This window comes from Thamnophis sirtalis, unplaced genomic scaffold, assembly GCF_051295495.1.
Source record: "Thamnophis sirtalis isolate CommonGarterSnake01/CBP01778 unplaced genomic scaffold, rThaSir2_p1.2 scaffold_5, whole genome shotgun sequence".
NCBI classification, from domain to species: Eukaryota; Metazoa; Chordata; class Lepidosauria; order Squamata; family Natricidae; genus Thamnophis; species Thamnophis sirtalis.
Genome location: NW_028261385.1, coordinates 116604373 through 116631050, shown reverse-complemented (window position 1 = coordinate 116631050; position 26678 = coordinate 116604373). Strand labels below are relative to the sequence as shown.

Genomic DNA, 26678 nt, shown 5'->3' with positions numbered 1-26678 from the left:
TTGCAAGCCACTTGTCAAAGAGAAGGAAGTGCGGGCTTCTTCCAACCGCTGAGTCCTCTGCTCCTGTTCCTTCCTTAGCTGTTGGAAGAAGTCTGTACTTCCTTCTCTTTGACCTCGTTTCCAATGGGGGGAGAAATCCATGCATTAGAGGGAAGAGAAGGCCAAGCTTCTGCTAGGGACTGCCTTTCCTGCCTCTAATGCATGGATTTCTCCCCCCCCCCCACATTGGAAATGAGGCATCTGTCCAAGAGAAGGAAGCACGGGCTTCTTCCAACTGCCGAGTCCTCCACTCCTGTTCCTTCCTCGGCTGTTGGAAGAAGTCCACGCTTCCTTCTCTTTGACAGCCACCTCGTTTCCAATGGGGGGGGAAATCAGCGGAGGGACCGTACCAGTAGGGGGCCTCCTGCTGCCCTGGTACCCAAATGGATGCCCGATTTCGGTCTGCACGTACTGTACCATACTGATCAAAACCCACCTCTGACCTAATCTCTAAAGCAACTTAGGGCAGGACTAGACATAATGGATGGAACCTTATCATAAAGAGATCCAACCTAGAATTAAGGAGAAAATAAGGAGAAAGTGATAATAATTAATGGAATGGCTTGCCTCCAGAAGTTATGGGTGCTCCGTACTGAAGGTTTTTAAGAAGACCTTGGATAGTAATTTAGCCAGAATGATGTAGGATCTCCTTCTTCAGCAGGGACTATATATATCAGATTCGGCTAGTAATTGCTTCAGAACAAACCTCCCATTTCCAAAAATACTTTCTGGACATGCTTCAATAGAAAAGATGAGACGCACTTCAAAACAGCACCCCTAGTTCCAGCAGATGATAGGAGACTATAGTAGATGGTATCAAAACTTCAAAACTGGGTCAAAGCTGATCCAGAAGAAGTAGAAGAGTCTCACTTTTTGTATCAACTTTGTAGAATGAGTTTTGAATGAAGATAATCAAAGCGGTTTCAGTATTGTATCTCCAAACCCTATTAAAATAAATCCAAATAATCACTCCATTCAGAAGCTTCTGGAACTGCAAGACCATTATCTTCTTCTTCCCCTTTTTCAGACAATGAAAGTTTGTGATTATTCTAAAATTACAGAGATATTCATGGTGTAAGTTTTCGTCAATAATGGTTGTAGCGTATATTTGTTTCCTTTGCATAAAGGGAACATGTTCCATTCAGAAAGTGCCACTGAAATCTCTCTTACATTGGGGTGAGGGATATCAAACCTGTTTTACTAAGTCTAATCAGCCAGGAGAGGCAAAAGGCAAATAAGTCATCTCAGACACATTCTGTTTGCATTCTCATATGCATCATATCATATGATATGATCTATGAAACAAAAAAAAACGTAATCTAAAATAAGAGTTGTTGAGATTACATTCCTTTGAACTTCTTCAACATTGGGGTCCAAGTTAGGGCAAAACTGATTGACCTCATCGTCAAAGAACAATGAAAAATGCTGTTAATGAATCATTCTTCCTCACATCTGATTGAAGCAAGTACCATATGGTACAGAAAATCCACACTAACCAATTATCTGCAGGTACAAAGTATGGCAGAGATGGAAGCATTCCTAGCGGTCCCCATTGCTATAAGGTAGGCTTCTAGGTCATCCTCAATCCTATTGGATATAATTTCTCCTGAGAAGTTTTCTGCTTGTATGCCAGGAGCCACCCTAACCTTCATTGTTCTCACTTCCCTAATAAATTAAGAAACTGATTTACAAGAAGAGATAGAGCATTTAGGAACTCTAAAATCCACTGCTAAAGCTATCACCATTTTTCACCATTTTCTATAGATCTGTTAAGGACTGACAGTAGTAATGACAGATGAGAATGGAAATTCTCCAAGCAGATTGAAGAATCCAACCAGATGACTCAGACTATTTAAGTGATCTTCAACAGCCAGCCTCTAACTAACTACAATCAGCAAATAAATAACTTGCACCTTTCATCCATATATTTCATGTTGTATGTATCTTTCTGATCTTATGCACCAGAGAATAATGTCAGACCATAATGATAATAATGGATCAGCTGGTTAGCTGCTGCAAGAAGATCACACAGACTGATTGCAAACAATGGCATGAAAAAGTAGCAACAATGGGGCATTGGAAGATCTGCAAGAAATAACATCTGCCTGAAAACAAGAACTGATAAGTCCATAAAATAGAGAATGTGATAGAAAATGAAGCTAAATTGCTCTGGGACTTTAGAAATCAAACAGATAGGCACCTGTCACATAACACCCAGGCTTAACAATTGTTAATAAGAAACACCAAATGTCTGGATAGTGGATATGGCAGTGCAGAATAGAAGAGAAAGAAAAAATAACAAAATACAAAGACTTGCAAACAGAAATAGAACAACTGTGGCAAAAGAAAGCAAAAATAGTATCAATAGTGAAAGATGCTTTGGGTGCAATCCCAAAACAACTGGAACATCATTTGGACACAATTGGCATTAACAAAATCACCCTCATCAATTGCAAAAGGCAGTTTTAATTGGAACAGCTTACATCCTGTGACAATACCGCTAATACTATCAAACATCTACTTCTTCCTATCTCAGGTCCTTGGGAAGGACTCAATAATGCCAAATCCTGTCTCAACTTCTATCTGACTGTGCAACGAACCATAATAATAATAATAATCCCAGTGGTTCCTGTAGGAGAAGTGCTGAAAAGATGTTAAACCATCTTTATCCTTCAAAATCCTGACATTTAGAGTACATTGTGAGACAGGAGTTCTTGAAAATGGGGAAAACAGACTAACAAACTGTCAAAGGGTTCCACAAAGCCCCTGAGGATTTGGGAGTTTTTTAATAGTAGTTTTACTATAGTTTTTACTACAGCGCAAGAGAACCATAAATCAGCTCCACTCCCAAGCACAGGTGTCTAGAAGTGTGGAAGTTTCAATAAACATTATGTAAATAAAAATGTGAAAAACAATATTCTGCTCCCAGAACATTCCCTTCTTCTCTTGAAGTAAGTGAACCCAACAATTCAAGGAATGGTTTATCATTGCTGAAATTTCATTTCCAGAAAACAAGAAGCAGAAAGAGTCCTCTTTTGAGATTGGCTCATGTCCTGTTCATGAAAACCCATTTTGAGAGAATGCCAAACCAACCCAGGAAGCCTAGATCTGCACATTCCAGAAGAAACACAGACTATTCCAGAACTGGAACATGCAGTTCTGTATTTCCCTGCAGCTGCTTTTATAGGATTGTAGAAGTCCAGTGCTATTTCCAAAGTGAAACAGAGTTGGCATGTGAAGATCCTCTTAGCCTATCTGGCAGTAACCAAAGAGGGAAAAATTGAGTAGCAACTTGACTTACTGCACCAATTAACAGTTGCATAACTTTTTAAATAATTGTAAATGCCTTCCAAAACATTTTAAAGAAGTGTATAAATCTTATAAACAGTAAGATTCAAAGCAGAATTTATATCCTCAGAAGTCAAGTGTTGGGTTTTTTTTTAAAGATATCAAATGCCACTGTTAATTAAAAGGCAGCTGTGAGGTTGGAAAGGTAGTAAAGAGTCTACTGAGCAGCATGCAGAGCCTGCAGGCAGAAAACAAAGATGTTTTGGTTATTCCCTGCCTTTTTTTAAACCTGCTTTTCTGAAGAGGATTATGAAGCCTGTACCTTTGTCTTCAACAGCAGGAACATCAAGCATAAAAAGACAATAGGCAGAGACCAAAACACCAAGAGCTCTTCTTAAATCCAGCACCTCATCTATAATTACTTAAAGTACAATACCCTCCGCCTATATGAAAAAGCTTTTAAACTGCATTAAAAGAAAAACAAGGCAGAATTTTATTTTTATTTCCAAGTCCCTTTATTGTTATTCCCTTGTTGCCAATCCCTCATTTCACACGTCTGGAAATTATTATCCATGCTTCTATATCCTGTTCTCCATTCCCAAGTGCAAATAATTAGTATTGCCCAACATTATTCTTTCTCTCTCCCCTTCTTTTTACACACACACACAAAGGGGGCGGGAGAAAGGGAGCTAAAATATCTATTGCTTCTAAAATCCAAGATGAGAAAAGAACCAAGAAGATTGGCCAGTAACACAAGATAAAGTATGATTGTCCAATGGTTGCCCTGGAAGCTTCAAAAGTTTGTTCCACATCTAAACATTGTTTTTATTTTCTATTTATTTGGAAAACTTACATAGCTGTCTATCTTACATATGATGATCCTGGGTGGGTGGTGTAACAACGATCCATAAAACCAGAATAAATATAAACCCACAAAACCCCACAACATCATATATGCCACAATCTCCCACTAACTATGTTTACATTTGCTGGAGTCACTTCCAGCCTAGTCTTATCCCTGGTTGAAGAGCCCAGTCTTCACAGCTCTCTGCAGCTGTGAACCCTTCAAATCTTGGGGTGGGGTGGGCAGGGAGGCTAATCCAGATGGTTAGGGAAGCACAGAAAAGACTAATCTCTAAGGTTCCACAACATTTAAGAGAAGGGACCTGGCGCATGCCCACCCTATCTGACTTGGTAGGACAGTCACACTTCCCTAGGGAGATATTATTTTTCTTCAGTTTTAACTCTTAGAGCTTTATCCACCATATCCATCCATCAACGGGACTGGAATGAAAGTGTTTCCAGAAGAAATTCTCTTCCTAATATCCTTTAATCTGATAATTTGGAAAAGTGTGTCAGAATATAGCTACTTGTGTCTTGATGGAATACAAGTATAGCAATTCTCATTCATTCCTGTCATTTAGAAGATAGTGGCTCAGTAGAAGATAGTTAGAAATAGAAGTTCAGCAATTGCAATGTGAGGAGGGGATGCAGAAGATCTTGGAACCAAGTGCAGAGAGAAGCTGCTGATTTTATGATGGTACAGAGATAACAATGGAAGATTTCAGCTATTCTCTTTAGTCTGCATGTTTTTGCTCTCTCAGTTGGGGGCAGGGACAAGGATGGAAGAGCAGCAAAGCAACAACAGCTAACTAGGACTAATGGCTGTAAACAAAGCAAAAAGGGAAAAAAACTCAACAAAAACCTCAAAACAAGATACAGCCAATAATTAAGACCAGGCATAGTTACTGGGAATCTGATAGTGCTGGTTTTTTCATACACAGGTATCAAGCTCAAAGAAATGAATGAGCCCTTGAAGGTGATGCATTTGTCACATTTGCTAAAGAGAGATCCAACAAAGATGATTCTCAATACAGATATTTTGCTATGCCTGCTTGGTTACAGAATGACCCAAAGCCTTCTAGGTTTTCCACATCTGTTTAGGGCAGGGGTTTCTAAATATGTTGCCATCAAACCTACATTAAATGCAATCTTAAAATACCAAAATGAGCACAAATGGACAATAAAAGCAGCACAATCAAACTTTGGGAATGGTGGATTTATTGTGATAATTTGGCCTAAAAGGTTCTTCACACCTCCCCTGAACTCTGTCTGCACGTCCCAGAATATCTCACAATTTGGGAAACTCTGGTTCAAGATCTTTGATTAACTCTGTTGATTTATCTCTGATGTCTTGGGGTATAGATGAATGGTGGGTTTTTTTCTTAGTGTTATGACCCAGCCTTAGCAGAAGCAAGAAACAGACTCCTTGTCAGGAAAACCCCCTCTTTATTTACCTCTTGTCAATTTATTGCATTCACCCACCAAAAAGTCCAAGCAAGAGTCCTTCAAGGAGTTAACGGCAACAACAGACCTTATCAGTTCCTTGCCATAATTGCAAGGCCACATTTTTCTCTGCTTTTCTTTTTCTACACACCTCCTCCCTTCTGTCACACTTGGATCAGTGGTGGTATTCTACCAAACTGGGCCGCTCTGGCTCTACGGCATCCCATTTAGGCCCTTTTTTAGGCAAAGTGCATACGTGGAAGGTGGAGCACATGTGCAGAAGGCGGAGCATGCGTGCTCACATTTGCAAACTGGTAGGGGAGTGATTACCACCCTTGACTTGGATGCAAAAATACTTGGTTTAGTTTCACCGTGTACTTATTAATTTATTTATTCATTTCTCCAATGTTTAAGATTAGTGTATTAATCTAATGTGTTTTGAATATGGGAACAATTGTGGAAGCATTCTGAAAATCCTGAACTTCTCTCCACTTATTCCATTTTCTTTATTGTTTCTTCCCCGACCCTTAAACTTATGGAAGTAATCATAAAAAGATAGTAGCCAACTTCTCAGTTAATTTATTTGAAGTGAAACTGAATTTTTATAGATTCATCTAATATGAGAATCAGATTAATTGGGCTACCCTGTTACAGAAGATCCAGACACAGGAGACAGAAGCAGAAAGGGGAACAACAGGCCATGACTTTTGTCAGCTAAAAGCAATTAAAAGATACAGTCACAATCCTGGATAGCAAGCCTATACTTATTAACAGTCAGCTATCTAATTACTAAAAATAGGCCATACCATAAAAACCAAATAACCTGACCACAACATTTCATTGATTGTGTGCCATCATGTCTGTGTTAATTCTTATTGACCACATAGATCGATTTTCTCCAGGATGATTTGTGTCCAACCTGGTCCTTCAGATCTTATACCCATTGCCACTGTAATGGAGTCCATCTAAAGAGCTTTGGTGGCACAGAAGTATTTCATATTCTGCCGACTGCTGGCCTGGTTGACTCAGCCTTCCACCCTTCTGAGATCGATAAAATGAGGACCTAGAATGTTGGGGACAATAGGCTGACTCTTTAAACTGCTTAGAAATTATGTAAAGCACTGTGAATAAGTCTAAGTGCTGTTGTTATTGCTATCCACCTTGTATGGGTTGTCCTTTTTCACTTTCCTTCCACCATTTCTAGCGTTACAGCCTTTTCCAGAAAGCTATGTCTTTGCCTAATGTATCTGAAGTATAATAATTTGAGCCTGGTCATTTGTGAGAACTCTGGGTTGATTTGTTTCAATGAACCATTTATCTGGGTTTTTTTTTTGGGGGGGGGGTACTCTATGGTATTTTCAGGGATCTTCTACAACACCAAAGTTCAAAAGTGTCAATACTTTTTTCTAGCCTGATTTTTCAGAGTCTAGCTTTTTCTTACACAGAGCATCCCAACGAAATTATTCCTTGCATGATTCTGATCATTGTAGGCATAGACAAATACTCTCATCTGAAGATCTTTTCCAATTCATACTTTAGTTGCTCATCATTTGGTAAGGCAGATTTTGTCAATAATGTCTCATTATTCTTTTCATTGAAATAACTTGGCTATTTCTTCACAAAAGAATAACAGGACACAATCACATCAGAAATGGCAAATAGCTGGAAGAGTAGTTTATTTAAACTTCTCAAGAGTCCATGTTGAGCATAATATTTTCAGCTGACCAGGAAAAAGAGTCAAGGAGAAAGAGAACAACAGGTGGTGATGTCAAAGCAAAGCTGCCAATGTGCAACAACCTCTTTAAATGTATGTGTATAAGGGTGTGGGTTGTGTACAAATTGGAATTGAGAACATATAGATCATCTGAGAAGAAAATATACCCCTGACAAAATAAAACAGAACACTTTGGTTGCTGGGCAGGAATTTTTTTTTTCTTTGGCAGCCAAAATAGAAATGATTATGGGAGCACAGTCCTATAGCTGGAGCTTAAAAGGTCATGAAGCCTCCAACAGAACAGAAAGTGTGCATTAAAGGTTTTCTTCCATTTTCTGATGGAAAACACAATTTTCCCCTTAGGTGCAATCTAAGCCTCACCTGGGGACTGAGGAAGGAACGGCCTGATTTTGTTTGGCATAACATGTTGCAGAACAAAACTCTGATGGGCTTTCAAGATTCTGTTTTTATAAATTATAATAATCATGAGCATTCATAAAGTCTCTTGACCTTGCCTACCATAAGTAGCTGAACCAGTCTGAAGCTAGTCTGGTTTCAGACTAGTTCAGCAGTGGGATGGCCTTTAAATATGGATTCTGATGTGAGAACATACTCTCAAGAAATGGTAAGTTGACTGCATTGGGGTTCACCCCAAATCTAGCTTCATAAACCAATTGTTTGAACTCTTGGATAGATAAAGGCATATCCTTGCTCTCATATTCATAAAAATCATAATTCTATAGGTATTTACAAACAAAATTCATATTACTAATTAACAGTTATATAATATTATTCACAATGCAATTGTATAGATACCTGATACAAATAAGTCCCACTGAATTCTGAAATAGGTAAATTGATGCTTTACAGGTAACCCAGGCACAAATCTCAACATCTCAGCCTAATTTCTATAGAACCATTTTAGTACCATTCCCTTCTTATTAAAATAAAATCAAGAAAGCAAAGAATACAATATTCAAATTTCTATATGTAAAATCTTATTCTGAAGTGAACTTTGATTTTGAATGAACAGGCTATTAAATTCTGTACAGCCCATCAGAAATACATTCTTAAACTTTCACAGAAAAAAACACAGAAAAACTAAAGACAAAATTTAAAGTAATTGCTCCTGTGGTAGTAATTTCTTTTCAAAATAATTTGTTTTTCAGTTTTTACTATGACAGGTCAAATAGATGACTGAGTTGGGGAAAAAGTAATAGGTCCTGTCTTTATTAATGTGTAAGATAAGGTAACAGAACTTCTGCTAGCTGATTATAGATTAATATCAGGATTTTGTCTTGAATGCTCTGTAACATTTTTGATTTCTACATTAAATACTAATTTAAAATTAGTGGTACTGTTTCATTTCTGAAGTACTATTTTATGTGCTTTTTATTTATGTCTTCTCTGTAAATGTGCTATCTAATGTCTTCATTATATATGAAATTCAATGTGTTTGTGTATGTGTGTGTATGTGTGTGTGTGTAATAACAAATTGTTAATCATCTTGAAGATGAGATAAAATAACTACTAAGGTCAACTTAAGCTGCAAAATACTAGTCTGAAATATGAGAGGGGCATTTTATTTAGTTTATCAATTTATAAGACAGCTAATTGTAGAAGCAACACAAGGCAATATGCACAAAAATGAAAAATGCATACTATGGTGCTTATTAAATAAAACAAATCCAATATTTAAAGATCCACACTAACAGTCTTAGAGTCTCAGTTGAACAGAGTGTAGCATTTAAGATTATTCCCTGCTTCCCTAGGGGAAAAAAAAGACTATATAAAAACATACAAATTCTGTCGCAGATAAACTGTGCTCACCTTCCCTACAGACTATATGCCCCCCCCCCAATAGATGCAGTAAAGTGGCTGCATTTCAGGTGCAGGATCGCTTTGTAATTATGCATCCTTAAGTAGGTGCACATAGCAGCAACAGCCTCCTTGATGGACTTGTGGATTTAAGATTTAAAAGAAAGAAAATAAATCAAGATGATCCAGCATTGGAAAGGAGGGTATGCAGAGATGAGGTGACTCAGTAAATGACACTACTGGTAAGGGAAACAAGTCCAAATAATAGAAGAACAGCTCTGAATATGACTTAGTTCTAGAAATAGAAGGAAACTCTACATAAAACATGCTGTGCACATATTTAGACTCCCCCCCCCCCCAAGATTCAACGCAGGAATGCAAATTGAAATGATAGTCAAAGTTTACATAGGAGAACCAGAGTTTTCACTTTCAAGATGATAGGCTTGTGATAGAATTATAGATGTCTCTGGTTTATGTATTGACTTTATTAGCCATCTTTCAAAATATGTATCTATAGGTATTTAAATTAAGAAGAGGATAAATATTACACAGCAGCAAAGCAAAAATAAACTTAAGGTATTGCAATATTAATAAGAAATAGCTGAACACAACAAAACTGGAACCAATGCTGCAGTTACATCAACTTTCCTCCGGCTAGCTTTCTTCAACTATATTGGCATCACAACTACCACAAATGCTAGGAATTTTGAGACAAGTGGTGCCAACCCATCAGGAGTTGTGGAAGACTAGCCAATATCCAATATCTTACCCAAGAAAAATCTAACAATGGCAATAGGTAAACCTCTTAGGAAGATGGCAACTCAAATACAGATGCCAAAATAAAAAGAGATACTTTCCTCTTGCATTTCCATCTGTTTAACACAAATCCAGTGTCTCAACATTTGGATCTTTTGTTGTTGTTTTTTTCACCCTAGATAGCTACCTTTTTTTCTACTTTATGGTTTATATGCCAAAAGTCTAGTAAAATCCTTTTCAGCATTCACTGTGTAATTTCAATTCTTCTGCTCCTCATTTGTGTTCTCTCTCTCCTTCAAATTCCCATTTTAACTATTAGTCATTCTGAGATCATTATCTTGCAGTTTGTGTACAAATATAGTAATTTCTGGCCTCTTATATGGACTGTTTCAATCTTAGTAGCATTCATTCAGCTACTACTTTTCAAAAACATACACCCTAAACTAATTCAATACCATATACAACCCATCTCTCTTTCATGAAAAGACACTGCTCCATCACTGCTGTTGCCAAAATCAAAATAGTTATTTTGTTGATATGCTGTGTAAGTAATTTGAAATGCCCTTTGCTGAAGAAACTAAATCTTGCAAACTAGATTGTGCAACCTTTCTTTGGACCCTTATTTCATCAGGCTGATGGGAGCCATGTTCTGATATTCCAAAAAGAGAGATATTTATACATTTTAAAATATGATTACTAAATAACTATTATTTAGTTCCTACACTGGACAGGGGATTGGACTAGAAGACCTTCGAGGTCCCTTTAACCCTATGATTCTGTTACTTATCCAACTAATATCTACATAATAATATAATAATAATTATAATTTGTATCCTACATAATAATAATATTTTCAATTCCATGAAATGAAGAATATTAAAGTCACTTTTTAATGTTTGCAATACTTCAACTTAGTATCTTTATGATAATCAAAAAAAGAGATACATTTTGCAGCAGAAGAAAACCATACTCCATCTCCTTGTGTGTCTTTTAATTATCTATTTCAGTTTTTGGAGAACATGTTTTGGTGCATGCAGCATCAATCTTTATCAATTCCATTATAAACACCAGCTACACCTGATTAGCAGCCCATATTATTACATATACGATGTAATAGCAATGTGGGGCACTTTCATCAGGATCAAAGAAGAGGGCTACATCTCACCCCCTTTTCTTCTAGCTTTCTTCTAGGCACAGAAACGGTTTTGGGTTGTGATGCTCCATCAGACTAGCACTTTCAAAATACTTTCCTTCCCTAGTTTGGTTGGGAAGAGATCTTTTTCTTCTTATCCAGACAAGTAAGCAAGATACAGGGATTACTTTCTCCCTTGGTTGACTTCACATTCACATTTGCTTTCTTCAGGACAGACCCATGATAGAAGATCTATGGTCCTTCTTCCAACTACCTTTCCGTAATTTGTATGGTCTGCTCATTGCCCCCTGTTCATTTTGCCACTGACAGCCTGTTGCTAAAACAACTAAGATTTTGTTAAGATTTTCATATTTAGTCAAGTCTCCCAATTGTTTCTGAAATTCTTTTAATGCTATATTACTTATTTGAAAAAGAGCCAGTTTGGTATAGTGGTGAATGTGCTGGCCTAGAAACTAGGAAATTGTGAGTTCTACATCTCTTAGGCATGAAAGCTGGCTGGTGACTTTAGTTTCTCTCTTACACAGAGTTGTAGTTGTGGGAGGAGGCAGCAACATTGGGTATGTTTGCCATGTATAGTAAAAAAAAAGGCAGGAAAAAGTAATAATAATAATAGTGAAATGTATAGGCTTTCTAAGATGCAGCTCAAATACTATTTGAGTTCAGTGTTTAAAAATCTTTCGTGTGTGCGCATGCGTATGAGCGTACAAAAACTTGCAATTTTAATTCATCCTACATCCTAGCTCTGCTATAGTGGGTATATAGGAAAGGATGGTGTATGGCTGTTTACTCAGGTTTTCCAGTTCCATGTGCAACTATTACAGAGAAACTCCCTTTACATTTTATACTGGCTTGGCAGAGAATGGGAAGAACATGCAGGGCCAGCAAAACCAACTTCTGAGCATTCATATAAAGATTCATTGTCAAGGCTAATGCACGCATTTCACTCCATTCATAATGTGGTTAAAATGAGCAGATAGGAAAATTAAGAAGCACTTGGCTCATGAATTTATTTATTTATTTAAGAAAATTTACATGGCCGCCCAGTTCACTCTTGAATACTCCAGTTAGTCCAGAACGCAGTCGCGCGAGCGATTGTGGGTGCACCCAGGTACACCCACGTCATACCTATCCTCCGCGAGCTGCACTGGCTACCCATTAGTCTCCGAATCCGCTTCAAGGTGCTGGTCGCTACCTATAAAGCCCTACATGGCATCGGACCTGGGTACCTGAGAGACCGCCTCCTGCCAATTACCTCCCTCAGACCGATTAGATCTCACAGGTTAGGTCTCCTCCGGATTCCATCTGCCAGCCAATGACGGCTTGCGACCCCCCGGGGGAGAGCCTTCTCTGTTGCAGCTCCAGCCCTCTGGAATGATTTCCCTGTCGAGATCCGGACCCTTACTACCCTCCCGGCCTTCCGCAAAGCCACCAAGTCCTGGCTGCTCCAGCTGGCTGGGGGGGGGGGCTGTGAAATATCCAGCTCCACGGAAATTGTGAATGTTGCGGTTTTGTTTTTAAAGTGTTGTCTTTGTCTAGTTTTCCCCATTTCCCTTGTCTATTGTGAGCCGCCCGGAGTCCTTCGGGAGTGGGCGGCATACAAGACAAATCAAATCAAATCAAATCAAAGCCAAGTCAGTAACTTCCCCCAAAACTTCAAAAGTTTCAAACAAAAACCACACGCTAGAATCCCCAATACCTTTCTCAAACAAAAGCCTATTTTTTAGAAAGAACAGATGACATTTAAAAAACAGGAATATGGCCAACGGCTAAAATAGAGCTTAGGCCCCCAAACAAATTCAGGATTATTTTCCATATGCTCTTATTGCAAGGTCTCAGAATATAAATTCAATACTCCATCAATGTGCATGCCTATCATAGGTTCCTCCCCTCCCCAAATGGGTACTCATTCATGCACAATGATTCCAGGCAGCTGCCTCCTAAGCTAAAGTACTCTCATTTTGTTTATCTGCTTCAGCCAGCTCTATGATAGCAATAGCACTTAGACTTATATACTGCTTCACAGTGCTTTGCAGCCCTCTCTAAGCAGTTTACAGAGTCAGCATATTGCCCTCAACAATCTAGGTCCTCATTTTACTGACCTCATGCATCAACCATGAGCCTGGTGAGATTCACACTTCCAAATTGCTGGCACCAGTCAGTCAGCAGAAGTAGCCTGCAGTACTGCATTATAACCACTGTACCACCACAGCTCTTATAAGGCAGACCAGACTAAAAAAACAATGGATTAGAGATCTAAAACTACTTACATTGAGACATATGCTTCCCTCCTCCCTCCCTCAATATTTGTGTAATCGTTCGAGGGGCTTATGTGACATGTTTCTGAAACTAGTTTTGTAGGATGAGATCATGTCCCCTTGTTTGATCTTTGCCTTGGCAGCAGCTCTTGTTTCTATCCTTCAAGGCCATTTTTTATGCCCTCTACAGCTTGTTTGTTTTCATGAACTTTTCCTTGGTTGATCTTATGCCACAGTCTCTCCTTAACAAGCACCAGCAATGGTCTTTGTCCCGTTTCTCCCTATCTGAAAGAGGTGGAGTACTCAGAAGGACTTCAAAATGATCAGCACTCATAATTTTTACTTGTTAAAAAATGTGTCTGTCCCATGAGAGTGGGGCAGGAGAAAAGTCCAAAGAAAGAAATGGAAGCTACAGTACTTGGAGGCCACTGGATTATTTTCTCTAAAGCACTTCAAGTCACCCAATTACTAGATAGATACCTTGATAAGGCACTTTGTGAATAAAGAGAGAGATTACAATTACCTTAATCATGATTTATTTGTTTGTTTATTTATTTGTTGCTTTGGCGATTACCATAAAATATAAACTATACCATAAACTAACCATAGGGGCAAGGTACACAGAGCACTGTAGCCTAAACTCTGGTTGGCTATTAGGATGTCAATAATTTATGCACATATAGTAGTTCATATCAGCCTGACTTTGTCTAACTTGTGAGTTGCTAGAAAATTAAAAAAAGCTTGTGATATTTTGGTTGGTTGTAATATTCTGTAAATATGGGTTGTTTAATTTTCATAGTTCAATGAAAACATTACAAACAGTGTCTAGAAACCAACATGACTGATAACTTTCATAATTGTTTTAAAACATATCTGAAACAAATCAATTCACGTGAGTTACAGTTATAAATTGTGTACCTTAAAAATACTTTGCATTCGTAGTTTAAGCCATATTTTGGAACAGAGAGAAATGGGGAGGGGAGATCAAACTGTTTAGTAGAAAAAAAATAGTGAAAGTGCACTACTGAAAACAGCAAAGGTAGTTGAAGAACTTTGGCAACAGAATTGGATTGACTTGGAAGCAACCCCAATCATGGTTTTATCATGGTTTTGTTTTGATTTTTTTAAAAAAAAAAAAAAATGACGATATACTTACAGCTTGTACACAGGCAGGAAGAAACACAGTCAATCCCACCAGCAGGATAATTTGCATATCCCTGTACCAAGACAAGATTGAAATAGTTACAATTCACCACCTTATGGCCAGGCCGGCTCTTACTGTTTTGCATGTCTTACAGCAACTTTTAAGAAACGCTACAAATACTAGAAAGAAATAGGACTACTTACTGCCCGGTCCTGCATCTTAAGCTGAAGTGCGGAGTACTTTTCATGTCTGCTTATTTTCTCCTTGTGGAAGAGGATGGTTCTAGAAATCAAAGGGAACATATGATGTCTTCAAAAGAGACATCAGCAGCGAGCAGAGGGCAGGTATTTTTACGGGGGGAGGAGAGAGGAGGGGGATTAGCGCAACCTCCAAAGGATCACCCGAGTCAAGTTAAGCGGCACCTTCTCCGGGAGAGGCTACTATACAGAACCGCATGTCGATGATGGAGGACATTCCCCGCCCCTCCCGATTCCTCAGAAAGCTCCGCTTCCCTCCGGAATCAACGCCGGGTGGAATAACTTTTTCCCTCAGGTGGCTTATCTGGCTGGGGCGGGGAGGGGGTGACGACACACCCGAAGCCTTGAGACGCGAAAGTAGCGCTCGGGGAGCTTTCCGGGGTCTGGGGCCACGAAGGGAGCGAGAGAGGCGACCCCCCACCTCCCCGAGGCGGGCTGAATGCTGACAGCGGAGAAGTCGAGCCTCGCGCCCTTTGCAGGTAGGGACTCACCTTCCAGTTCCCGCAGCTCCCTCAGGCTGCCGCTCGACCAGCCCGCATCCTTCCTCCGGACGCGACGGGCCCCTGGCTTTGAACGGACGCGGGAGGCAGCGGAACCGGGGCGACTCCTCCTCGGCGGCTCCTGTCTCTCACGCTGTCCCAGGGGCCGGGGGCGGAGACAGGCGGGGAAGGGAGCGGCCGCTGCCGCCCACAAGCGGGGCCCAAGAATCAAGCTCGCCTTTCCGGCGCTAGAGACGCTCCAGGCGGGACACGGGAAAGGAGGCTGACGGTATCAGCCCCGTTGGGCACGGCCACGTGTGAGCACCGGTGGGGCGGACGGCACTTTCGCGACGATGGGTAGCAGCCTGGCGGGGCCGGGCATCGCGCTCCTCTTAGCGGTGCTGCTCGTTCCAGGGCGGCGGTCCGGGTCGGAGGCGGCGGGGGTGAGTATTGCCTACCTGCCTCGGATGGCTCGCTTGGCTCTTCTCTCCCCCTTTTCCCTGCACGCCTCCGTCAGCGGGATCCGGGGCCCCCACCCCCTCCGAGCCTCGTCTCAAGCCTTTACTGTACCTTGAAGAAGCGTTTTCTAAACTCCCCAAATCCGGTGGCAAGTAATAGCTTGCTTCCTATTTCCCGCAGCGCCCCACTGAGCAGACCACTCACGGGAGGTCTCTTTCTCTTCGGGTGTAGATCTCTGCCGCCGCTAAAGCTACTCCCGATGCAGAAGGCAGGGCAGGGGAATCCGGCATCGTCTTGTAGGCTAGTCCTGATATCAGTTTTTAAGACAGAATTAGCGGCATACCGGGTGCACATAAGCAGTATGGGGGTAATGATGTACCTATTACAGGTCTGTTGATTTATTTGAGGAGCAGCCTAAAGCCCCGCGTGTATTAATGGTTTTATTACATTTGTAAATAAATAAATTGTTGCTATCATATAAATGTTTGGCATTAACGTCCGAAATAAAACAATTGCCTTTGTGTTTGGAAACAGCCACTTTAGTTTTGGAACACATGGACATTTGCTAATTTGCTGTTCAATTTCATTTATTCAAGTTGCTTTAAATTCATTGTTTGAAGATGTTCTTAAGATGCCTCTGTAGTGAACTAAAGGCACCCACAGACTATTTTTGCATAAAAAATGCAAAACTCATGGTAATTAATGGTCAATAAACTATGTTTTTCTGAATGAAACCATTACCTATGTTTACAAACCAGAATGAGTCTTAAATTAGCCCTCCACATTGTAGTCTAATAAATATTATATGAACCCACTTATAGATTCATTGGAGTGTTAGAAATGGAACAATGTAATCTCACTATTTATTATGGGAACTTCTAAATCCAAATTTATCTCATGAATAAAATGTATATAACTCTATAAACTTAACTTCTATCTAGACAAGATGGATGTTTTACTGTGGTTGGGAGATTTGTTTGTTTTTGTTTTCAAACTGTTTGAATGAAACTATCTTCTCCAAAGTACCAGACTTTCAATTTAATCAATCAATGTTATCAGTTGTTTATATGACCTTTAGGGTCATAAAAGCTTACATTATTTAAGATTTCTGGATCAACTTTACCTTGCTAGAAAGGAAGAGCCTAGATGTCAGATATCTTGTTATCATTCCAAACAACTTTATTCTAGCTTGCCAGTCTTTTTCCCAAATTACTTTCCCCCCCACTTTGTTTCTAATCTATTTACGGTTAATTTTTCCCCTGGTAATTTCATCACAATTGATACGAAACTGCTTTACTGAGTGCTCCAGAGGGAAGAAATTGAGGATAAAAAATAGTTGATTAGTTCCTATCCATTTCACTAATTATGATTGCTTGGCACTGATTGGCAAATATCAGTCTAAAACAACGGTTCTTAATATTTTTCTGCCATGTCTGAAGAAATCTACAAACCTCAGAAAAATAATCTTAATCACTTAAAATAAAATAAAAACATACAGAGATTTCTGAAGGAAACAGATTAATTGCATATCAACCTGGATTCAGGCCCTGGCATAGAACTGAATTTATCTTTATTACCCTCTTTGATGACCTCTGACAAGACTGGGATTAAGGGAGAATGACCCCTCCTCCTAATCTTGTTTTATTTTTCAGAGGGATCTGATACCATCAACTGCTGGACAGGCTGCAAGATGTGGGAGGTGGCATAATGTTGCACTGGTTGCCATCCTTTAAAGCTAGCTCCAATTTGTGGCTCTGGATAGACAGAAGTCAACCCTTGGTTACTCATTTATGGTGTGCTGCAGGATTCAACTATTTTCCTCCTTTCATTTAATATCTACATGAAGCCACAGGGGGAGTGATATGTCAGCAAGGGATGAAATATAAGTATATAATATTATCCAGTGATGCATTGCTGCCCACAGTCAGAAAAGTGATGTGCTGAAGGCATTGTCATGAGGCCTAGAGATTATTAGAAATATGATCAGAAAGAACAGACTTAATCCTGAAAGAAAAAAATGGCTATGGATATGAAAAGCCTCCGATTCTAAAGATACGTCCCTCTCTGTTTCTGAAGAAGGTTGAAGCTCCCTGAGCAGAGGGTGTTCATGATTTAGGGTTTTCCTGGATTTTTGGCCCTTGCTTGAATACCAAATATGATATCTAGTTTAACCATTGCAATTGTTTCTGGGTCAGGAAACACTGCACACTGTTATGCAGACCGTCGTCATTTAACAATTGGACTATTTAATATATTCAGGATTCTGCCCTTGAAGACCATCTAAATTCTAGGAGCTTAAACCAATAATTTGCTAGGTAATGATGGGCTCTTTAAGAGCTGCCCATGTAAAACACATCTACTCTATAAACTGCTTAGATGCCAATCAGCTTCCAGGTATAAATCAAGGTGATGAACACTACCTTCAAAACCCTACAGGATGTCTTCAGGACTTGGTTATTCAAGATCTCCCATAATAAACTTAATATGTTCACCCCAAAAGATCTAGAAGATAAGTCCTAGAAAATGGCATAGAAATATTAAGGAATAAAATGAAATAATAGACTGAGATAAAACATATATATAAGAAGGACATTAAAAATCTGGATTTATGTTTGCTACAACTAAAACTTGGAAATGTATAGAGACTGTTGTCTCTCTCTAAATTGAAATACAATCACTAGAAAATTTCACAATTATTTTGTTAGCTAGAACTTCTAGAAATTGTTATTTGGCAATATCTAAAGGGCCATATGTCAACTATCTCTGTGCTAAGTGCAGGTAATCCTGAACTCACAACAGTTCATTTAGTGACTGTTCAAAATTACAATGGTGCTAAAAATGTGACTTATGACCGTTTTTCACATTACAACCACTGCAGCATCTGCATGGTAATGTGATCAAAATTCAGATGCTTTGCAACTTGATTCATGACAGTTGCAATGTCCTGGGGTCATATGGTCACCTTTTGTGACCGATTGACAAGTAAAGTCAATGGGAAGCCAGATTCACTTAACAACCGTGTTACCAACTTAACCACTGCAATGATTCACTTAACAACTATAGCAAAAAAAGGCCTTAAAATGGGGCAAAATCAACTTAACAAGTGTCTTGCTTAGCAACAGCAATTTTGGGTTCAATTACAGCTATAAGTTGACAACTACCTAGAGAAGGTTTGATTGGGTAGCTGAAAAGGGTCTAAATATCTGTATTTTCCATCACATTCCTCCACCATAGCCTGCTCAGTCACCTTTCCTGTATGGGTCGGGGGAAGGCAAATTGAATACAGTTTCTCTGGAAAAGGGTCTTTTTAGCAGAGACCTCCTAGTATCTGATAATCTAACATCTGATAATCTTACCTTATTTCAGTAAAATTATTCTTTTTATTCTCATACGTATGTATTATTGAACATTTTAATCCGACAAGGAAAAAGAATAACAATTCACTAAACAACCACCTCCTTTAGAAGTGAAATTCTGGTTCCAATTGTGGAATGTAAGTCAAGGACTGCCTGCAGACCTTTATAATTTTCTGTTGTATAATCCTAGAAATTTAACTTTTTAGTGTAGTGTTGAATCTCATTAATTTAGGTGAAGGTTTTTTTAGTCTGTAAAAGTTCTATGTCAACATTTGAGTGTTACATTTATTGACCCAAAAACTTGTCACAGAGCCATATTGCTGCATACATTCCATTAGCAATACTAAAAAATCCTTTGGTAGGAGTAGCAATAGCACTTAGACCTACTGATATATACCGCTTCACAGTGCTTTATAGCTTTCTTTAAGCAGTTTACAGAGTCAGCATATTGCCCCCAACAATCTGGGTCCTCATTTTACTGACCTTGGAAGGATAGAAGGCTGAGTCAACCTTGAGCCAGTGAGATTTGAACTGTGGAACTGCAGCTAGCAGTCAGCTGAAGTAGCCTGCAGTGCTGCACTCAATTTATGGTCTTGAGTTGCTAACTTAACTATTAACATTTTATTTTCCTTAGGGGCAATAATCAGATAAACAAAGTAAAATAGCTTGGAGTAAAAGCCACATAATCACCATATATATGAAAGGGCTCATTACAACTAGCACCAATTAGGAGCCATGGTGGCACAGTGGTTAGAATGCAGTATTGCAGGCTAGCTGTGCTCACAGCCAGGAGTTTGCTCCGGACCCGCTCAAAGTTGACTCAGCCTTCCATTTTTCTGAGGTTGTTAAAATAAGAACCCAGATTGTTGGGGAAAATATGCTGACATTTGTAAACTGCTGTAAAGCATGTAGGTCTAAATTCTATTGCTAGAAACAATACTTATTTTTTGAAAAATTGCTTGCATTCCTATCAAGCAACTGGCAATGATATTTGGTTTTTCAAATCAGTGCTATATGTATGTGTATACACACACACACACACACACACACACATCTCCACAGGTCAATGTAGGTGATATTTTGGCTGGTCATGAATGAATTAGTTACTGATGACTGCTGTTATTACAGAAGCTCTTCCTAAAGGAGTTTGGAATATTCTCCTCTTGAGTCAGAAGCTGTGGTTTCTTCTTTGTTCCAAATTCTTGACTTTTTGGGATCCTGTTCATTGTATCATAATGAATTAAACAATTAAATATTTTTTTAATTGTTTAGCTGCAGGAAGAGTTAGGCTGAAATGATTCAGCAATGTGCACCTGAATTCAAGGAAATTCTAACCTGTGATATAGAAATGTTGTTAGTATGGTGTTTTTTTTAGCTGAACCTAAGCATTTAGAAGCAAAGATCACTGCGATTAAGAGATCTGATTCTCAAATAAATTTGCATATGTTTTGTAATTTATCACAGAGCATTAGGTTATGGTGCTATACAACTCCTAAATGAAAATGTGTTTATTCTTTCATTAGATTGTCACATAATTTCTTAGTTTGAATTGACATTCTGTTAGCTAAAGTTTATATTTTCCAAAATTCATTCTAGAAAACTATAGTATAAATAATAAATAATTATTAATCTCATAATAATGATAAAAAAATTAATTGTAAACTCTGAAACTCCCCATTTCTTACCTGCTGTTCCATTGAGCAAGCAGTATTCACTAATATTCCTTACTTCCTTATAGAGGAATAATGCTGGTTTTGACAATAGGAATATTTCAAATATTTAAAGCCTCTGATAAGCAGGAATTTTTAAGGTCACTGTCCATTGAATTTTTCTACCTAGACTTCTGGAAGTGAGATGGTTTCACTCACATCCTAAGGATCTCATGCTAATTGAGCCGGTTTGACCATGAGGCAAGATAAACTCTACCACTTAGTTAGTTGGTCAGTTGGGAATACACATTTCTCACACCCCTTAGCTGAAGAAAAAACTAGGCAGTATTCATGGATGCTTCAGAAACACCTGGTCAATGCTACCAATCAAAAACTATAGCCGTCTCAGACAGGTTGCTGCTGCAGTTTGAGCAAAGCCAAAATTGAATATTTTAGATCAAAAAGCATCTAGCCTGCAGCCACTGTCTGAACGTGGCACGACAAAACTGTGAAGCCCTTATCTGCGGAAACATAAGCACGTCGCTAAAGCCGTGACGTCATCACCACGCGTCATCACCGCCGCGACAACAGCGCGGCAACAGAAGGGCGCTTTAAAACGGTGCCGCGGCAGAAAGCCGATTTCAATTAAGGTAAGGGTTAGGATTAGGTTTAGGGGTTTGTTTTAGGGTTTGTTTTAGGGTTAGGTTTAGGGTTTGTTTTAGGGTTAGGGTTAGGGTTAGGGTTAGGTTTAGGGTTAAGTTTAGGGTTAGGTTTAGGGTTAGGGTTAGGGTTAGGGTTAGGTTTAGGGTTAGGTTAAGGATTAGGTTTAGGGTTAGGTTTAGGGTTAGGTTTAGGGTACTGAGTGCTTGGGAATGCGCGGATTTGCCCTCCGCAATTATGTCATTGCGGTAGGGTCGCGTTTTTCTTTAGCGCTTCGAACGGCGCGAATTAGTCTTTGCGCTTATGTCTCCGCGGATTAGGGCTTCACGAATTTGTGGTGGAACCCTGTCTGAATGCTCTTTGGTTTCCTAGGACCCAGTTCCTGCTTTGATATGATGCTGAGTTTTGAGGCATGCCATAAGAATGAGAGCCAACCTGAACAACAGATTACAAAGTTGCTTCTCAGGAGGACCCAACTCTTATGCAGTCTACTTTTTCACCTAACCATTGACTACTCTCTGTTCCCTAGGGCTGGGTTTAGCTGGTGCTTAAATTCTAGGCTGGGAAGACACTGCAGTCCAGGGAGATTTTCTCTAATAGGAACATTTCATTTTATTTTATTTCACACTTCTTAATAAAATAAGATTAAAACTTTTTTAAAAATATAAAACTATGCTTTAGAACTAATGTAAAATGCTCAGAGGTAGAGCTACTATTCAATAATAGCATTTTAGTAACAGCAAACAATGATTTCTCTTATTTCAATGGACTGTTTATGGCATGATATTCTAGTTTTTATGCTTAGAAGGAAACAGTCAATCATCTAGACATGATCTTATTAAAAGAGTAGGATCCCAGAACATGAAAAAAAACCTCTAGGTTCCTCTGGCAATGCTTGATTTTTGTTTGTCCTTCTGTTTCACATCCTGATGTACTTGGCTCCTTTTGTGCATAACAGACATGAAAGAATCCACACTCTGAAATCAGCAACAAGCTCTATCATTGAAATCCAAATATTGAATCTGATCCAGTCTCTATTTTTTGGCAGAGCTGATAAAATTTTGCATGGTTAAGATTATAGCTCCATGGAAATCTGGTTCATGTTGGCTTCTGAATTTCAAATGACTAATCTAAAAGCACAGATATTAGAAAGTAAATTACATTTCAACTGGTCACTTTAATAGGTAGAAGAGTATGTGTTTTGAACAGTTTGTGATTAGGATCAGGATGTCTCTAGAATTGTATCTAAATTTTGTACTATGACTATGACAATTAGAAGTTTGGGGATCTGATTGCTTTTCCAGGTGTATCTACAGCAGGCTTTATTGGATATAATAACTTATGTGCATTTAGTTTTTGGTCATATATTTTAATAAACTATACTGAAAATTAACTTTTGCTCAATATTCTTTTACTCTGGTCCACATTTAGCATTTTAGCTATGGGACATCCTTTGGTATGTCCTGCTTTATTTAAATGGTGGAATGTGAGCTTAGGATGGTGTAAGGAATTCAGTGTGGAATGTGATGTCATCCTGAACTTACTAAAAACACATTTTCATCTGGTGACTTTACCGTGGGAATAAGCCTTTAGTCATTTGAGAGAGAATATTGGAAAAGCTCCGTGTTCTTTCATGGAAGCACTTTAATTTAAGACAAACTGACCCTGGAAAAAGAAATGAAGAAATCAAACCAAGTAATATAAACTGATGGAAAAAGCTGTTAAACAGAGGAACATTCTGCTCCACTATCGAGGTGGGGGTGGGGTAGATGGAATGGATTCTTACCCAGAGCAGGGGGTTAGTTGGCTGAATTATAAAGCCACTTAAAAGACACTTTTAACTTCTATGTTCCATGATTTTGTTATTATTTTTACAGTCATTGCAAGACAGGCTCTCCAGGCAGATGTACATGTTTGGCTAAAATGTGGTTTGGTGCTTAATGGATAGTTTGTATAGCGCTCTAATTAATTTTTTTAACAATAGTTAAGTACTATTGTAATTTACTGGATGCATATAAAACTTTGAATCATATGCTAATTTTAGTTGCTGGATATGTGCACAAACTAACATACTACACTGTAACTTAGCATGCTGTGCAAACATAGCCAAGGTGGTTAGTTAATGATCCAATGTTTTATACGAACCCAGGCAATTGAGTTAATCTAATGTAATAATGCAGGATTCAAATAATCATAAATTAATATACTGCATAAGCAATTTAACTTAAAAATATTTTAATTTTTCCGTTAAAAAGAATAAAGGTTGAATTTACCAATGAAACAATTTCTTTGTTCTACCATCTTCATGAAACTCTCTTTCCAGCTATAGTAACTTATTTCCTATTGGTCACTAGTTTTTTAGGGGGGGGAGTATTGAAAACAAATACAGTTTATACTTTGGATAAAAACAATAGTCACTTATTTAAGGACATAGCTGACTAAGCTACTCCAAATTTATAGTACCTGGTTTATCTGCCACTCCTCTTCACTCATTTTTAGGCAATCAATAATATGTTATCCCATTTATTTCATTGGGTAGCCTCTTTTGTCAATGTTTAGTAAACCAACAGCTCATTGGTTGGCTTTGTATGTTCTGTGAACAGCTCATGATAAGGAGAGCTGCCCAACAAGAAAACTAGAGCAGAAGAAATTATCTTCATATAATTGCTTTGGATGACCTTGTAACCTCAGAGATCCAAACTTCTCTACTTGGAGAGGCTAAAGTCTTTTAAAGCTTTCAGTGAGCTTCTGGCAGTCTACATTGTAGTTATTGACAAAGGTTATTGAGAGGATTCCTCCCAAAGGACAGGATGCTATGAGGAAGGAAATAGGGTGGAGAAAATAAAGTACACAAATGACTGGAAGACTAATTTTTACTATCAAGACTCACTCATGATTACTGTATCACCTTTTTGCACAGGAATGAGGCAAAAAAAGAAGTCGGGTGTGTCTAGAAACAAGAAATGAAGGAAGGATAAGGGAGGAGCAATTTTTTTTCTTTTAAAAAAAATTGTGTACATTTTTCCTCCCCATTTTTATTACTTAAAACTGTTGGCCTGTAGATAAATCTTATTGAGTCTTGGTTAGGGTGACCAGACGTCTTGCATTTGGCAGGACAGCCACGCCTTTTCATAATTTTTCCCGCGTCCCAGGGTGTTCTCAAAAGATCCCGCTTTAATTTTGGCGCCTTCTCACTCGCTCCCCCGCCCATCTGCTGCCGCTCGCATGGGCTGGGTACTATAGTGAGTGAGCGAGGGGATGGGCGGGGAGCAAGTGAGCCGCTCATTTGTTCCCCCGCCCATCCGCTGCCACTCGCATGGGCTGGGTACTATAGGGAGTGAGCGAGCGGATGGGTGGGGAGCGAGTGAGCCGCTCATTCGTTCCCCCGCCCATCTGCTGCTGCTCGCATGAGCGGGGTGTAGCGAGTGAGCAAGCGGATGGGCAGGGGAGCAGCTCGCCTTTCCAGCCCCACTTCCACCTGGACAAGCCGTGGGAAATCCTCCGCCTCTCTGAAAAGAGCCACCTGTGTGTGTGGCCCTCGGCGGGGTCTGGAAGCGGAGCCTTTCCCCAAAGCATCCTTCGCGCACTTCGGGGACCGGCGGGCAAGGCGAGCGCAGCGGCCAGAGACTCCCCGCAGGACCACTGTTCCCAAGGCAAGAAAACACCGCGCAGCACTTTTCAACTCCCGCCTGTGGGCTGGATGTGTCACATGCTGGCCATGGCCACACCTCGTTTAGCAAAGCGGGGAAGTCTCGATATGTCATGGGGTGATGACATGAGTTTGACACCCCTGATCTAGGCACGTGGTGGAACTTCCTTTGAGATTGCTAGAAAACTCTCCAAACATTCCCCAGAATTTATTCAGATCCACAAGGCATCTGATGGGCTCAGTACTCCAGCTGCAGGGATTCCAAGAGGTAGTTAGCCTGTGGTGAGCAAGCGTCATGCAACCATGGCACTGGACACCCTGTAACATCCTCTATTTTTAGTTCACCTATCAGTTGCTCTGAAGTGAAAATTGGATGTAGAATGCTACCATGTAGTAGGATGGACTTGAAATAACTTGTGTCAAACTCAGAGATGGCCCAAATTCCTAATCTAGACCAGATCCTCCTCTAGAACATGGAGGTCATCCAGCACTATAAACTCGGGAAATTTCAAAACCAGTTCAGTTGTGTGCTCTAGGTGACCAAGAAGGCACTGTGCTGTGCAGCAAAGTGAGCAGAATCCTTCAACTGTTCCCAAAGTCACATAAAGGCAGTCAAAGCAACCCTGCACATAAACAGTGTTCCTACATCATCTCTATCCAATGGTCCTGGCATCAAAGTTAGTGTAGTCTTCAATAACCGGGAGATCAGTTCTCAGGCATTGCTATCTGCACCCAATCACGATTTGATAATACACGGTTATGTTTCTATTAATACTAATACTCAGTATACTAATCTTAACATAAACTACTGTCAATCTATTTTTCTCTACAATGTTTTTGGTGTCTTTTAATTGTATCCGTCATTCCCAAAAAAGGTTTGGCTGTATATAATTTTAATATTCTTCCATGCAAATAGATATCCGTATATCCAACATAATTTCTTAATTAAGATACATTTTCTTGATATATATCTCCATTTACCTTGTTTTATAAAACCTTTATATGTGCAAGTTACTCTGAAAAAAATTCCAGGAATGTTGTAATATCCTTCCGCTTCTTTCTTGTTAATTTTTTAACAAAAATATATTTTGGCATCAAATATGCTTTTGTCTGAAATATATAGCCATAATTTCCTTCCTCTACTACAAAGGTAGGCCAGCCAATCTTCGGTGATCTAAAAAAACAACAAAAGCAGCACCCCCAAAAAAACTTAAGTCTAGAACTGATTAATATTTGGATGAAACACCACTAGAATATCTCAAAATTAGACTGGGAAGTTAAAAATAATCCTTAGAAGGAGATAATGGCAAACTTCTATATTATACAGATGTACCTTTCAAGTCACTAGAAGTTAATCTTGACTTGAGACAGATTGTATCTTTATGGTGGTACAGATTTCATTCAACTGCAGATACAATTAACCTTTTCCAGCATAACAAATGGGTGTTGTAGTAGAGCAAAACAGGGAGAGTTGGTTATACCAGGCTTGTGCATAATTAGATCACATGACAAGATGGTGGATGAATGTGCATCTATGAGTTGTCTGGACAATAATAAGCATTACAAATTTTCCCAGTTGGGTTTCAGGTCCTCTAATAGCCACACGCGCATGGCTGGAGTGAAAGGGTTTGTGGAATTTTTTATGACAACTGCACCATGACTAGGAGCACTTCTAGGAGCACAGTTGTGAGAGCCTGAACTAGGAGGGTGGCCTAT

At 39.3% G+C, this 26678-nt stretch overlaps 2 protein-coding genes across 2 annotated transcripts in view; one reads left to right on the top strand and one right to left on the bottom strand.

The window, feature by feature from the left end:
• The window catches only part of COL4A2 (collagen type IV alpha 2 chain), a 180346-nt gene extending 165014 nt beyond the window's left edge, over positions 1-15332 (bottom strand). Inside the window, exons 1-3 of the mRNA XM_087716708.1 lie at positions 15202-15332; positions 14657-14735; positions 14466-14526 (exon numbers count right to left, since the gene is read on the bottom strand). Of these exons, the coding sequence (XP_087572834.1) occupies positions 14466-14526; positions 14657-14700 (105 nt within the window). The 5' untranslated portion in view covers positions 14701-14735; positions 15202-15332. The remainder of the gene's footprint in view (positions 1-14465; positions 14527-14656; positions 14736-15201) is intronic.
• Positions 15333-15442: 110 nt separating this feature from the next.
• The window catches only part of COL4A1 (collagen type IV alpha 1 chain), a 146178-nt gene continuing 134942 nt past the window's right edge, over positions 15443-26678 (top strand). Inside the window, exon 1 of the mRNA XM_087716709.1 lies at positions 15443-15632. Within this exon, the coding sequence (XP_087572835.1) occupies positions 15543-15632 (90 nt within the window). The 5' untranslated portion in view covers positions 15443-15542. The remainder of the gene's footprint in view (positions 15633-26678) is intronic.